Source organism: Gymnoscopelus braueri, assembly GCF_963280865.1.
Source record: "Gymnoscopelus braueri genome assembly, chromosome: 6".
NCBI classification, from domain to species: Eukaryota; Metazoa; Chordata; class Actinopteri; order Myctophiformes; family Myctophidae; genus Gymnoscopelus; species Gymnoscopelus braueri.
Window position 1 is genome coordinate 2,456,186 of NC_137607.1, and position 16,742 is coordinate 2,472,927.

General features: G+C 42.5%; 1 protein-coding gene across 1 annotated transcript in view; it reads left to right on the plus strand.

The window, feature by feature from the left end:
- frem1b (Fras1 related extracellular matrix 1b) overlaps window positions 1-15,982 on the plus strand; it is a gene marked incomplete at its 5' end in the record, with an annotated part of 107,321 nt that extends 91,339 nt beyond the window's left edge. Inside the window, 11 exons of the mRNA XM_080429918.1 lie at window positions 50-254; window positions 3,141-3,285; window positions 3,639-3,768; window positions 3,921-3,993; window positions 4,460-4,609; window positions 6,445-6,803; window positions 7,903-7,947; window positions 11,040-11,261; window positions 12,434-12,552; window positions 13,943-14,028; window positions 14,879-15,982. Of these exons, the coding sequence (XP_080286044.1) occupies window positions 50-254; window positions 3,141-3,285; window positions 3,639-3,768; window positions 3,921-3,993; window positions 4,460-4,609; window positions 6,445-6,803; window positions 7,903-7,947; window positions 11,040-11,261; window positions 12,434-12,552; window positions 13,943-14,028; window positions 14,879-15,174 (1,830 nt within the window). The 3' untranslated portion in view covers window positions 15,175-15,982. The remainder of the gene's footprint in view (window positions 1-49; window positions 255-3,140; window positions 3,286-3,638; window positions 3,769-3,920; window positions 3,994-4,459; window positions 4,610-6,444; window positions 6,804-7,902; window positions 7,948-11,039; window positions 11,262-12,433; window positions 12,553-13,942; window positions 14,029-14,878) is intronic.
- Between the last annotated feature and the right edge of the window lie 760 nt (window positions 15,983-16,742).

Here is a 16,742-nt window from a genome sequence, read left to right on the forward strand (position 1 = left end):
AGCTAAAATGTCTGTCTGTCTGTCTGTCTGTCTGTCTGGCTGTGTGTAGGTGGAGCGTGTAGACAGGTTGCCTCCAGGTTTAACCACTAGGAGGAGCCCCAGCACAGTGGTGGAGCTGGAGGGAGGGGCCAGATACGGCATCTTCATAAGCTCCGCCCACCTCCAGGCATCCGACCCCGACAGCCCCGCCTCCCAACTGGAGTACACCATCACCAGACCCCCCCACTTTGGATACCTGGAGAATGCACTGACTGGTAGGTGCTTTACCTTTAAAATCTACTCACTGGTAGGTGCTTTACCTTTAAAATCTACTCACTGGTAGGTGCTTTACCTTTAAAATCTACTCACTGGTAGGTGCTTTACCTTTAAAATCTACTCACTGGTAGGTGCTTTACCTTTAAAATCTACTCACTGTTAGGTACTATACAATCTACTCACTGGTAGGTACTTTAAAAAAAATCTACTCACTGGTAGGTACTTTACCTTTAAAATCTACTGACTGCACTGGTAGGTACTTTACCTTTAAAATCTACTCACACTGGTAGGTACTTTATAAAATCTACTCACTGGTAGGTACTTTACCTTTAAAATCTACTTACCGCACTGGTAGGTACTTTACCTTTTAAAATCTACTCACTGGTAGGTACTTTATAAAATCTACTCACTGGTAGGTACCTAAAGAGGCAGAGAGTTTTTGACCAGTAAGGAAGTGGAGATAGTCGTTATAAAGTGTGTTTATCTTCCGCTCTGCATCTGCTCTGCGTGCCACGCAGGGGAGAGGGGGTGGAGTTAAGTTGTTTGACCGACAGTTTGAGGATCCAATAGAGTTAGTAGGTTTAGTCGGAAGAGCTTTTTAATACTTTTCATTGGTTCAATATTTGTAAAACCCACGCACACACGTAAAGGGTGTTCAATAACATTGATTTATTAAAGAAAATAAAAAAGTTCAGGAGGTTTGCGCCCGACAGCGATGATATATTGTGTGTGTTATTGTACAATATAGTGGGACAGGGTGTGAAAGAAATGGTCATTGTCTCAGGACTGATTGGTTGGCTGAATGGCCACAGGTGTGGAACCTCACACTGAATGTAAGCTGTCTGTGTCTGCACTATATACAGGGTGTACTGTGGATTATTTAGCTAGTGGAGCGCTATACGGCACGCACACGTGCACACACGCGCACGTGAGCGATCGCTCATTAAAACAGCTATTTCATATATAGGCCTATTTATTAACCCATATTATTACACTGCTTGGTTGAATGCTTGATTCTGATTGGTCAATCGCTGAATTCAGCGGTGTGTTATCAGTGTATAATGACCGATGAGCTCAATAACAGACCTCTGTCTAATCAAAGACTCAACCTGCGCTGCTTGGTTTGATGCTGTATCCAACATGACAGCCATGTAAACAAACAAACAATGTCATTTACAACTAAACGTTGCTCTCAAGAATGTTTTTGAAAACATTTGAAGTGAGAAATAGACAATGCTATAACCGAAAAGTCATTCTATTTGATCCTCTGCACTTCCTTGTTTATCGTGGCGCAACAACGCAAGAATACCAAAACACTCGCCCTGAAATTACAGGCAAATCCGCCGGTATATAGAATGGGAGCGTGTTTGGGGGCCAGTCCTCCGGTTACCTTATGGAATAATGTCATTTGTTTTCCGAGGCGAACTTCTCCGCCCAGCCCAATACTTTTGGAATACTTTCATTGCCGTAAGCAAGGAAATATTTAGTTTAGTAGGTACTTTTGGGTCAATTTTTTTATTTTATTTATTAAGTAGCCGTGTAATAAGCGGGATAATGTATGGGGAGGCGGTCATTATTGAAAATGAAAGCCCTTCAGGGTGATTATCCACCTCTGCTCCGTGTCAGTGGATAATCACCCTGTCGGGCCACCTCCCCGTACATTATCCCTTGCATATACTGTTGTTACGACCCTTTGTCTAGGGTAAAAAGTTGTGACATAAATATGTAAGGACGACAACTGAATTAAAAAAAAAAATGTTTTATGCCAGCGGTTTTTCAATTTTCTTACCGTTTCAAGTAGTCACAGAATATTTAACTCCAGTATGATCGATTCCCTGATCGTTGGTAATCACGGGGGCTTTCTCTGTGCTTCCGCAAAGATTTTTTTTTTTTTTATCGCAAGCCTATAGGAGGCGAGATACAGGCGATTTCCCAAATACGTTAACCAGGACGTGAATGGAACAGTAAATCTTGGGATCACGTGATCTCCTGGTTCTGCGTGCATCTGGGGATGAAATGGTCACTTGTGTGTTAGTGAAGAGCGCCATCTAGTGGAAACACCAACATTTGTTTTTGTCAAAATCGTCCTTGGCAGTGTGGGCCTTTGGAAAAAAAAGTTATATGAATGAGTTAACAGGGTCTTACATCCAGAGCAGGTTAACAGTGATATTGTTATATTAACAGGGTCTTACATCCAGAGCAGGTTAACAGTGATATTGTTATATTAACAGGGTCTTACATCCAGAGCAGGTTAACAGTGATATTGTTATATTAACAGGGTCTTACATCCAGAGCAGGTTAACAGTGATATTGTTATATTAACAGGGTCTTACATCCAGAGCAGGTTAACAGTGATATTGTTATATTAACAGGGTCTTACATCCAGAGCAGGTTAACAGTGATATTGTTATATTAACAGGGTCTTACATCCAGAGCAGGTTAACAGTGATATTGTTATATTAACTCATTCACTGCCAGAACTTTTTTTTTTTTTGCGTTTGCCCACTGCCAGAGATTTTTAATTGAAAAAAAAAAGTACTCAGGAGCCGAGATACAAAATGTTTAAGTTTTAAGTTAACAAGGAAGTGGATGGGAGTCTAGATCTTCAAAAAATCATATCTCCTTGGTCTTTGGGTTAAAAAATAAATAAATATTTATTTATAAATTAAAAGTCGTTTTAGTCGTTCTTGGCAGACAGGGTTAAAGGACAGAAGTCGTTTTAGTCGTTCTAGGCAGGGAATGAGTTAACAGTGATATTGTTATATTAACAGGGTCTTACATCCAGAGCAGGTTAACAGTGATATTGTTATATTAACAGGGTCTTACATCCAGAGCAGGTTAACAGTGATATTGTTATATTAACAGTCATATTGTTATATTAACAGGGTCCTACATCCAGACCAGGTTCACTCAGGCTGACGTGGATCAGAAGGTGGTGGTCTACGTGCTTCCATCAGGCGTGGACGTAACGTCAGACAGCTTCCAGTTCCGTCTCACAGACCCTGCAGGAAACACCATGCTGCCTGAGACGTACGTATGACCTATGACCTCTACCGTATGACCTACTGACCCCTACAGGCAACACCTCACTGCCTGAGACCAAGGGGCCAGCATCCCGCTTGTAAATTGAGGCTATATAGGAAGAGACAGTTCATATTGGTTTTCTTACCTTAATAAACATTATCATAAATACTATATGCTTCCAGTCGCTACTTTAAAGTCTTCTTTTTATCACCATGATATGCGTTTTGGTAAATTATGGTCCCATTTATTTAAAAATTGATGATAAAGTAACAGGTTAGAGGTGATGTGTTGCAGAGTGTGTGATGTATTGTATTGTATTGTATTGTATTGTATTGTATTGTGTTGTGTATCTCTAACAGGTTAGAGGTGATGTGGAGCAGGGTTCAGCTCTCTAACAGCTGCTACAGAGTGTGTGAAAATGCAGGGACTCTGACCATCACACTGCAACGCTCTGGGAAAAGCATTGATCCTGCCTACGTATCAATACAGGTAATATCTGATCAATAAATGTATTGTTAACATTAATGTATCCATACAGGTGATCATTGATCAATACAGGTAATATCTGATCAATACATGTATTGTTAACATACATACAGGTAATGGCTGATCACATGTCTCCATACATCATTGTTTTATAGGTGGAGGAAGGCACAGCTAAAGTGGGGAGAGATTTCACACACAGCACAGCCAGTCTGATCCAGTTTGACCCAGGTGTGTGTTCTGTGGGGTGGGGGGAGGGCGGGGGTTCCAGTTTGACCCAGGTGTGGGAAGGTGGGGGTGGGATGGGAAGGTGGGGTGGGAAGGTCGGGGGGTGGGGTTCCAGTATGTGTGTTAATTTCGTCGACAAAGAATGTTGGTCGACTACCTTATAAAAACTAAATAAGAATGACGAAAACTAAATAAAAACTAAGCTATGATGACTAAAACTATCACTAAATATATATACTAAATATCATACCATATAAAATATGGTATGATATTTAGTCAACTAAAACTATTTCAGATGACTAACACATGACTAAAACTAAATGGAATTTAATTCAAAAGACAAACATTTGCCGTCAACATTTTCTCTGGTTTGAAATATGCAAATGGTTCAGAGCAGCAAGAACAACACAGAAAAACAGTAAAAAAAAAAAAAACTCATGACATCACTTCCTCCTTCTCCTCCAATCAGGGGTGAACGTGAAGACGTGGAGCGTGTTCCTGGAATCAGACGGTCTGGAGGAGAACCACGAGAGCTTCAGCGTGCTTCTGAAGAACCCCCAGAATGCACTGCTGGGACACCTGAGCTCCGCTAGCGTGGAGATCATTGACCCAAGAGGAGGTATGGATAATATACTGTTATATATACACTTTATAGATCTATAGACCCTAGAGGAGGTATGATAATATACTATATATACACTTTATAGATCTATAGACCCTAGAGGAGGTATGGATAATATACTGTTATATATACACTTTATAGATCATATAGACCCTAGAGGAGGATAATATACTGTTATATATACACTTTATAGATCTATAGACCCTAGAGGAGGATAATATACTGTTATATATACACTTTATAGATCATATAGACCCTAGAGGAGGATAATATACTGTTATATATACACTTTATAGATCATATAGACCCTAGAGGAGGATAATATACTGTTATATATACACTTTACTAGACTAATGTCTGGAGGCTCTGTCATGATTAATTGACCACATATATGAAGTTAAACAACTAAATTCTATCCAAACGATATTTTAAAAGTAAATTCCATGCCTCAAAAAAGAAGTTTGAGAGCGTTTTAAAGTTTTAAAACCGAAAGTAAAAACAGCGCACAGAAAACAATGGCTGCCGTTCCATTTTGGTCGGCTGCACTCAGATCCATTCGGGTTCACTCGAACTCGCCACCTGATTGGCCAACTTTCGCTGCCAATCACAGAACGATGAGCGAGGAGGGGCTTTACCAGGCTAAGGACGCTGATAGGTGAGTCCAATTGGTGAACGGGCAAGAAACGCCCAGATAAGCCTTCAGGCCAGACTCACTCCTGAAATCAAATGGAAATGAGATTTTCCGGAGGGAGGGGCTTTACGAGGCGAGGTTTCTGCCGGACAGCAACGACACTTTATAGATCATATCCTAGAGGAGGATAATATACTGTTATATATACACTTTATAGATCTATAGACCCTAGAGGAGGATAATATACTGTTATATATACACTTTATAGATCTATAGACCCTAGAGGAGGATAATATACTGTTATATATACACTTTATAGATCTATAGACCCTAGAGAAGGATAATATACTGTTATATATGCACTTTATAGATCTATAGACCCTAGAGGAGGTGAGGAGGGTCACATCCCCATTATACTTGCAGGGCCAAAAGTTAAAGTACTCAACATTTTACAAATGTGGGAATAGGAAGGTTCCTGGTTCCATTCACAGTGAAGCTATACTGTACCGTATACTGAACTGTACAGTATTTGGTACAGTATACTGTACCGTACTGTACTGTTCTGTACTGTACAGCATACTGTACTGTACTGTACTGTTCTGTACTGTACAGCATACTGTACTGTACTGTTCTGTACTGTACAGCATACTGTACTGCAACTGAAAAGCTATTTTAGCCTGAACCAAATTATACAGCTGTTCAAAAACATAGACAACAGCTCCACCCTGTGGTTGAGTCCGGTGTGACAGTTAGTAACTGGAACAGCAGTGCTGTGTGAATGAAATGAATGCATCTGCTCCAACACACACACACACACACACACACACACACACACACACACACACACACACACACACACTATGCACACACTACGCGCACACACACACACACACACACACACACACACACACACACACACACACACACTATGCGCACGCACACACACACACACACACACACACACACACACACACACACACACACACACACACACACACACACACACACGCACGCTGTAGTATTCTATGTCTTTGTCTTGATGAACTGAATACACAGGACCACAATGGAAAGAGGCCCTCAGGGCTTTTTGTGTTATCCTTTTAGCATCATTGTATATCTGTACCTCTGTACGTTTTGCATACTGTTAATATAGACCTCTAATCTCTCTCTCTCTCTCTCTCTCTCTCTCTCTCTCCATCAGGGAGGTGTGACCCGGAGGACCTGATGGTGAGCGTGGAGGAGAAGACCCGCCCCCTTCCTCCTCCTCCCCCCAGGCAGAAGGAGGAGGAGCCAGAGGCGGAGGATCCAATCACAGACATCGAGGCGGAGGTGCTGTGGGAGAGCCAGCCCCACGCCCCTCCCCCTCCCCGTCCCCGCGGCGACGTCCCGGACCGCTACAGCGACCACGGAGACCCCGCCCCCCAGGACCAGCCGGGCTCCGCCCCCCACACCCTCGGCCACACCCACTTCCACCCGGGCAGACAGCATGTTGTCGTACCTTCGCTGGCCACCAGGGGCAGCGGTGCACACAGGGTCCGAGCGGGAGCTCCACAGACCAGGGTGGGTTTTTATTTGATTGAATACATTATTTATTAGTTTATTAGAGATGTAAACAGCACGTGGGGCAGTCAGACATTAACTCATTAACCGTCAGAGTTAAAACATCGTCTATCAATCAATTAATCAATTAACCCATTAAGACCTGGAACGCATCTGTTTCACTTTAGATTTTTTGGGCTATTCAAAAATAGCAGATCTACAAGCTCATAGCGCGGCACCGAGTGCCGCGCTATGAGCTTGTAGATCTGCTATTTTTGAAACATGTTGAAAACATTTTTTTTTAGATTTTTTTCAAAAAACTAATGATTTAGACAAATATTTTTAAGAATCACCTCAGGTCTTAAAGGGTTAATCAAACTTTGTTTATAGAGCACATTTTTACACAACCTTAGTTGACCAAAGTGCTGCACAGGTAAAAAAAAATAAAAACTAAGCAATACATCAAATCAAAAAACACAGAACACATAATCATGTATAAAGCACATAGCATGTATCCATATACACGAATCCACGGAGCGCTGCCCTGTAGGTGGCGCCGCCATTGCTGCGGTGTCAGACTCAGTCAGCTGCTGCTGCGGTTCTGTCCGTCTGTTGACGTTACTCTTTACCTGCTTGGTTTATAAGTTTTCACCAAAACTGACAGCCAGTGACAGTCAGGTAAAAGAGTAACGTGAGCAGTCAGTGACAGCAGCTGACTGATACCGCGCAGCAGCAGCTGACTGATACCGCGCAGCAGCAGCTGACTGAGTCTGACACCGCAGCAATGGCGGCGCCCCCTACAGGGCAGCGCTCCGTGGATTTGTGTATATGAGACACGGACATGTAGAGCGAGTATATTTACACCTATGTACACAGAGGGTAGGAAATGCACAATTACCTCAAAAGTTCAATTAAGTACAGTACTTAAGTAAATGTACTTAGTTACTTTCCACCACTGAAACCAGGCGCATGTGTCGCCGAGGACCCCAGGGAGTGGCGAGGACCCCAGGGAGTGGGGTGTCCGGTGTGAAGCCTGTAGGATCAGCGGATCGGACATGTATAAATACATTGAAGTTAAAAGGAACAAGTGATTTAAACAGAGTTGTCTTGGTGTCTGTAGGTCCAGCAGTCTGGACTGAAGACGACTGAAGAAAGAGTCTGGACGGTAAGTTTACATTAGAAACACAACATACATATAAACCATGAAGTTTACATTAGAAACACAACATACATATAAACCATGAAGTTTACATTAGAAACACAACATACATATAAACCAGGAAGTTTACATTAGAAACACAACATACATATAAACCATGAAGTTTACATTAGAAACACAACATACATATAAACCAGGAAGTTTACATTAGAAACACAACATACATATAAACCATGAAGTTTACATTAGAAACACAACATACATATAAACCAGGAAGTTTACATTAGAAACACAACATACATATAAACCAGGAAGTTTACATTAGAAACACAACATACATATAAACCAGGAAGTTTACATTAGAAACACAACATACATATAAACCAGGAAGTTTACATTAGAAACACAACATACATATAAACCAGGAAGTTTACATTAGAAACACAACATACATATAAACCATGAAGTTTACATTAGAAACACAACATACATATAAACCAGGAAGTTTACATTAGAAACCAAGAAGGAAGTTTACATCAGAAACCAGGAAGAGAGAGAGGGGGGGATGTTTGTAGTGAATAGTGATACATTGTTTACCACTCAGTTACATTATAATGTACAATGTAGTCACTGTTATCCAGAGTGACTTTCAGTAAACAAGGTAAACACATAGATACAATGCAGAGAGACAGTGTAGTGTCTCAGTAAACTAGGATCACAGCCAGGTAAAGCCTCATCTTGCTTTACCTGTGATCCTGGATCATGGATCCTTTGAATGTTATGGAGCAGGGGTAGGCAACCTTAGGCACTTTGAATGTAATCTCTCAAGAACAGATCCATCGCTGCGCTTGAATCTGTCGGTAGCCGTGTTGACAACCCGTGCGCATTGGCTACAAGTGGGCGTGCCATCAGATCATGAAGCAGGCCGCGCTTTACCCAATCAAATGTAGTGGGCGGGATTTACGTGTGTCCCGTTCGTTCCCCACTGGAAACAAACCTAAACTCATTTAACAATAGCGTCCTCGAAGCCGACAAAACCACGGAAAAATTTTAACATTTTAAAATGTTCTTTCATCATAGAAACAAGTGGGCTTATAACCAAAACCATCCATGTTCTTTGGGAGAAATGGTGTTAGTGTTCCGTGGAGAAATATTGTTAGTGGGAATGAAAACATAGTCGCACCACCGGAAGTGAAAGGCTGAAGGCAGACCAAAACCCTGGTTTCCCTGAGCACGGTTCCACCATAGCTCCTCCCAGAGCCAAGTGAATAAGTAAAAAACAGCAGAGGGCGCTGTTTTTCCTTTTTATTTGTCGATGGGTTCCCAGATTGTTTTGAATGTTATGGAGCAGGGGTAGGCAACCATAGGCACTTAGGCACCTTAGGCCCTCCTCTGGGGAGGGTGATCACTGGCTCACATAAGTGAGAGAGAGGTTTTTTTCTTTTAAAATGTAATATTTAAAAAAAGTTTAGTCAGTTCAATTAAGTCCACGCAAATGACATCCTGCACATAATTCTACATTCATTGGAACTAGTCTGGGAGATAGGTGAGTCTAATGATCATTACAATGTCCTGATGTGAAAGAAAATATTCTAATAAATTTGGTTATGTATAGCCTGGATGGACAATCAAAATCAGATGGAAAATTACATTTTGTGGTGTCATAATTAAACTTCATGTTGATTTGGCATAGCCTGGTAACACCCCCTCTTCGGAAATCTCATTTGTATTTGATTTGAGGAGTTGATCTGGCCTGAGAGCCTTTCTGGGCGTTTCTGCGGAGTTCACAACATGAATTAGCCTATCAGCGTCCTCGGTCATTGTTCTGTGATTGACAGCGCCCGTTGGCCAATCAGGTGGAAGCCGAGTGTAGCCGAATGGAGCCGGGCCGATTACAACTTTCTCCGCTGTATTTTAAAACTTCAAAACGCTCTCAAACTTGTTTTTTTGTGGCACAGAATTTACTCGGATAGCATTTAGTTTTTAGTTTAACTTCATGTGTGTGGTCAATTAATCATGACAGAGCCATTTAAACATACAAATTCAGAGAAGCGGCAGGGGCGGGCAGTGACACTCATGTATTCGTATAAAGCAACCTATTTTCGGCATGGCCTTGTCAAATGTCCCCTTGCGTCACGTTGCTCTGTGGTGGTGGAACGAACTGCTGATTGGCTGAAGGGGTTGTCAGTCAACGGTACTACTCCCGCCCAGCTCCCCGCCCACAGCCAAAAAGCCAAACAGACTTTCATGCCAGACCAACTCCTGAAATCAATTACAAATGAGATTTCCGGAGGAGGGGAGGGGGGAGGGGTTTACCAGGCTAGATTTGCCACACTGACTATCAAGAAAATGAAAACTTGGCACTGCTATAGAGTGTAAACCTACAGGGTCTATAGTAACCTCTGCTATAGAGTGTAAACCTACAGGGTCTATAGTGACCTCTGCTATAGAGTGTAAACCTACAGGGTCTATAGTGACCTCTGCTATAGAGTGTAAACCTACAGGGTCTATAGTAACCTCTGCTATAGAGTGTAAACCTACAGGGTCTATAGTAACCTCTGCTATAGAGTGTAAACCTACAGGGTCTATAGTGACCTCTGCTATAGAGTGTAAACCTACAGGGTCTATAGTGACCTCTGCTATAGAGTGTAAACCTACAGGGTCTATAGTAACCACTGCTATAGAGTGTAAACCTACAGGGTCTATAGTAACCTCTGCTATAGAGTGTAAACCTACAGGGTCTATAGTGACCTCTGCTATAGAGTGTAAACCTACAGGGTCTATAGTGACCACTGCTATAGAGTGTAAACCTACAGGGTCTATAGTGACCACTGCTATAGAGTGTAAACCTACAGGGTCTATAGTAACCTCTGCTATAGAGTGTAAACCTACAGGGTCTATAGTGACCTCTGCTATAGAGTGTAAACCTACAGGGTCTATAGTGACCACTGCTATAGAGTGTAAACCTACAGGGTCTATAGTAACCTCTGCTATAGAGTGTAAACCTACAGGGTCTATAGTAACCGCTGCACATTGATACAATGTGTGTCTTGAATGACAGCCCTGACGTTGATACAAAGTTTCTTCCTGTCCATCAGTTCCACAGTCTGACGTCTCTGAGGCTGGAGGAGGAGGTGGAGCCTGATCCCCAGGTGGTCCCTGGACTCCAGGTGAGGCGGCAGGAGGCGGGGCCTGTTCCCCGGGTGTTCCCTGGGGTCGGAGGTCAGGAGGTCGGGTTCGGAGGTCAGGAGGTCAGGGATCAACCTCAGATGGACCACCCAGAATTACCCAGAACCCACCCTGTCACCAGGCAACACAAGGTAGGTGTTCATAATCCATTAAATAAGGCATAGTTATGAATCATTAGCATATATACAGTTAAAAAGTCAGTTAACTAATAGTTTGTGAGGGATCTATTGGTTAGTGTTACCAAATACCGTGTTTTTCTTTTGCTCTCGTTTTTTTTTCTTTTTTTCTGTAACGATAAAGAAACAACCTGGAACCTTGAGCCTTGAAATATTATTTCAAGGCTCAAGGTTCCAGGTTGTTTCTTTATCGTTACAGGGGAAAAAAGAGATAATATTATTATCTCAGGTGCGTTGGGATATAATAATAATAATAATAATAATAATAATAAAACCAGTACGTGAGTGCTCTCCCTGTGCGCATATCCTAACCCACCCAACATAAACCTCTTATCTCCATATTTTAACTTGAGGGCGCTGTTTTTCCTTATTATTTGGCGATGGGTTCCCAGATTGCTTTGAATGTTATGGAGCAGGGGTAGGCAACCACCTTAGGCCCTCCCCTGGGGAGGGTGATCACTGGCTCACTGGCATAAGTGAGAGAGAGGTTTTTTCTTTTAAAATGTAATATTTAAAAAAGGTTTAGTCAGTTCAATTAAGTCCACGCAAATGACATCCTGCACATAATTCTACATTCATTATCTCCATATTTTAACTTGTTGTGTTTTTTCGTAAATTAATGTCCTACTTCAGGGGTTTTCAACCAGTGATCCGTGGACCACTGGTGGTCCGCGGAGGTATTGCAGGTGGTCCCTGGCCATGCATATTCTTTTTCTTTTTTTTTACTTTTAATAACTTACAGGAGTTCTTACTGTATTGTATGTGTGATATGAAATGTGAGCTCACCATAATCACAGTAAATCCTTAATCATATTCCATCATATTCAAACTAAATCACTGTATTTTACTAGATATTATATTGATATTATAGCTATTTTCTCCAGCTCCCTGTGGTGCATGAACCCCCCACCACTATTGTGTGGGGTGGGTCTATGATGGACCCACCACGCACTATAGTGGTGGTCCCCAGGTTGCTCTTAGTCAGGGTGGTGGTCCCTGGGTCAAAATCAGTTGAAAACCCCTGCTCTACTTGATCATACTACAGCGTCACATAAGAGCATCAAAAGTAGCAGATCTTCAAGCTAGAATCTCTCTCTCTCTCTCTCTCTCTCTCTCTCTCTCTCTAGACGGTCCAGTCAGTGGTCAGTCTGTGTCCAGACGGCTGGACTCACTACAGGAGACATTGCTACCTGCAGGGCCCAGGAGTGGCCACATGGGGCAGCGCTCAGCGGGCCTGTTCACTGCTGTAAGCAAAACATGACGTTTTATATAACCTGACCTTTTACGCATGATTTCAATCGACGGCAGTGTTGTGCCAAGCAGGGACCGCCCACAACCTTTCTTCTGATTGGTTGCAATGAAAGAACTGGCCAATTCCTCTACCATAAGGGGACTTGGGTCAGATTCATATAAGCTCTAAATCCCCATTCTGCCAGATTCCTCTGTCATTTCAGACGGGAAGCGGCCGACGCGCCTCTGTAATTCATCTTCAATGAGAGGCGGGTGATTATTTGGGACGCGCGGAGAAGTTAAGGGGCGGTGAGGCGAGCGGGCGCGGCCCGTGAAATTGCCGCGCAGGCGGCAAGAGCTGGATTGTGGTGAGCTTTTTGTTTTCCCCGCACCGCGCAGGAGGACAGAACAACAATGATCGCGGCGCGATCACCGCTGATCCGAGCGGTAACGCGTGTGTGGACCGCTTACCGCCTGTCACAACTTTTAATAATAATAATAATAATAATAATACATCAGACTTATATAGCGCTTTTCTAGTACCCAAAGTCGCTTTACAAAACAGCTTAAAAACAATTTTATTAGGAGAAAAGAAAACATTAAAAAGGCTAAAAACAAAAGGCTAAGACTTAGAGGAAGAAAGTGAGGTTTGGTTTGGGTTAGGCAGGGAAAGCGAGTCTAAAGAGGTGGGTTTTGAGGGAGGCTTTGAACACGGCAAGAGCGGGGGCGGCTTTGATGTGAGGTGGGTGGGGAGGGTGGGGGGCCGCAACTGAAAATGCCCTGTCTGTCACCCCAGGTGCGTTTTTTTATTTTTTTGGGGGGAAGTCCAGGAGGTTTGCGTCGCCAGACCTGAGGTAGCGGTAGGGGGCGTGGCGGTGGAGGAGGGCAGAGAGGTAGCGGGGGGCCTGGTTATTGAGGGCTTTGTAGGTGGTGATGAGTATTTTGAAATCGATTCTGTGTTTTACTGGGAGCCAATGAAGGTCACTTTTCAGTCATAATGTCTTGAGATCCAATCCCGTTCCCATCGCTGTTTTTTCTTCACATAATTTTGCGATATTAGGCATAATTTCGCCACATTATTATAGGCATAGTTTTAGTGCCTATTACATAGGATTAAGGTTTGGTTTAGGCATAGTTTTTGTGAGGTTAGGGTTAAAGTAACTATTTTCGCCACATTAGGCATTGTGAAGTCTCACAAGGCACAACAGCCAATCAAAGTGACTACTGGCCAATCACAACGCATCATTTCTGGGACTGTTATTCCGCAACTGACCATACTGACCAGGCTTTAACTGTCACACTAAAGGACGTCTTATTTTACACTGACTAACCCGTACCTGCGATGCTCTCTAAGCCATGTCTTAACCCTGATTATATTGGCCTCGGCTGTGTTTTGCGTCCATCAGATCAGACAGTAACCTGGTCAGTGTTCATTCTACCAGAGACACCGCCTGGATGTGGAAGTTTGTGGGAAAGAAACCGTTCTGGATCGGTGAGAAACTCCTTCCTTCTGAAACATCTGATATTCTGTCACACCGAGGAGGCTGCAATTATATTCTCTTCTAAGTCATTATTAAATCCATACATTTATCGATTAATCAAATCATCTAGAAGCTCTATCTAGATGTTCTTTGATACTTTAAAAAATCTTTTATGTTCAATGAATCGTTACTAAGTACTTGAGCCCTATTTTATCCGTATGTACGGCAAAGGTGGTAAGTAAGTACATTTACTCAAGTACGATTTTGAGGTGTGGCTCCCCCAGAGTTAGTGCCGCAGTGTCCTTGAGCAAGACACTGAACCCCTAATTGCTCCCGATGAGCAGGTTGGTGCCTTGCATGGTTTCCTCCGCCATCGGTGTGTGTGTGAATGGGTGAATGTAATACACAATCTATGTAAAAGCGCTTTGGATAAAAGCGCTATATAAATGCACCATTTACCATTTTACCATTACATTATATAACATACATTAACCACTTTAGCCCTATTTTATGCATAGGCTATTGTGATACATAGGCGTTGTGAGCTTGTAGATCTGTTATTTTCAAACGTGTTAGTAGCCTACTTTTACTTTTGGTGCTTTAAGTATATTTTAATGCCAATACTTTTGTACTTTTTCTCAAGTAACATTTTGAGCACAGGGCGTTTAACTTGTAACAGAGTATTTTCATATTGTGGTATTGATACTTTTACTTAAGTAACTAAATTATTATTTATTAGTATTATAGTGAAAGTATATATATATATATATGCTGTAAATGTATATATATATATATACCTTTTTTATTATCGATTAAATCAATTAGTCACATTAACCTCAGCTCTCTCCATTGGGTTCCCAGGTCTATCTGGAGGTCCAGGACGTTGGGGCTGGTCAGACGGACGTCCGCTGACCTTCTCCCAGCTCCAGCAGCCTGGGCCAGATGTCAGGACCTCCTCCTCCTCCTCCTCCTCCTCCTCTTCCCCCTCCTCCTCTTCCCCCTCCTCCCCCTCCTCCTCCTCCTCCTCCTCCTCCTCCTCCTCCTCCTCCTCCTCCTCCTGTGTGCTGGTTCAGAACCCTCGGACCTGGAGCCCCAGAAGCTGCGCCGCCGAGTCTGAGCATCCATACGTCTGCTCTACGGCACCGCCCACTCACTGAGAACACACACACACACACACACACACACACACGCGCACACACACACACACACACACACACACAAACCCACACCCACACACACGCGCACACACTGACACTTAACCAGTGGCGGACAGTAACAGAGTACTTTTACTTAAGTAAAGGACATTTGTTTGAGTATCTGTACTCTCCTTGAGTATTTGGTTGTTTTTTTGCTTTTTTGTTTTTTAAAGCTCATGACTTTGACTCTGACAGTCGTGTCATGATGTTCTAGTTATTGTTTTGGCCACTAAATATTACATATGCTCCATTATATTGTATCTTAATATGTTCCCTTGTGGATGTTCAAAACAGTGTTTCCTACATTTTGCTTTTAATTATTGTTTCAAAAGATTTAACAACAAAACAAAAGAAATCTAAAAAATCTAAATAATTTCATTTAAAAAATAAATCTAATCCATAAATTAGAACAATAGCAGATCTACAAGCTCACAACGCGAGTTGCGAGCTTATTGATCCGCTACTTTCACTACGGTATAAGCATCCCGGGGTAGACATCGGATTTGTCTTTTGGAGTCTGGGGCTAAAAACTGTGGGAACCACGGATTTAATTCAAGATCTTCATGCAAACCGCTGCCCTGCAACATGAATATTGAATGTCCTAACTGTATTGTACTCTGTATTTTTATTTCAATGTTTTTGGTTGTAATAAAATGTTGCAGAAGTGTGTACCATCCCTGATTGGGCAATTATGTGAAAACATGAATTAATTAGTCTAGTGTTTAATTCCTTTAATTAGTTATTGTTTCACAGCCATCCCTGCTTGAACATTTACAGTGAAAACATGTTGTTGAATTGGAATGAAAACCTTCATGGCACATGAAGTAAACTATTTCAACCTCAAGAGGTCAGTCAGCCAGCCAGCCAGCCAGCCATTCAGCCAGCCAGTCAGTCAGTCAGTCAGTCAGTCAGCCAGCCAGTCAGGGTGTGCGGTTACCCTAAACTCAGAGATTAGACGCCTCTGCCCTGCACAGTCAAATAGAAATCACAAGCCTTAATAACAGAAATAGTCTATGTAAGTTTAATTAATTGCAAAACATGACACCCCTCATTCAAAACAGATGGCGAATGCATTCTTCTCTTTATAGGGCCTACACAGGTAATACCACAAACTACCTGTGAGACCTTGATGAATTGAACCTCTCAGCCAGCCAGTCAGTCAGCCAGTCAGTCAGTCAGTCAGTCAGTCAGTCAGTCAGTCAGTCAGCCAGCCAGCCAGCCAGCCAGACAGCCAGAGTGACGCCATTGTGTATTTTACATAATGACATCATCACTGGTTGCTGGTTATTTGCGTTGCTGCTGATGTCCGTGCTGCGCTAATTGTAGCTACTCAGCTGTGTGCTACTGGTTCTAAACGTGGTATTAGTTTCTTTACTTAGGTAAAAAACTAAATTAAATTATGGCAAAATCACTTGCTAAATGTTCAGCTCAAAAGCGTTCATCATTTAACGATCTCAGTATGGTCGACCAGAGAGTGTAGAAAGAGAGTAACAACACGCTTGATCTCGCCGCAAACGGGCTCCTATGGG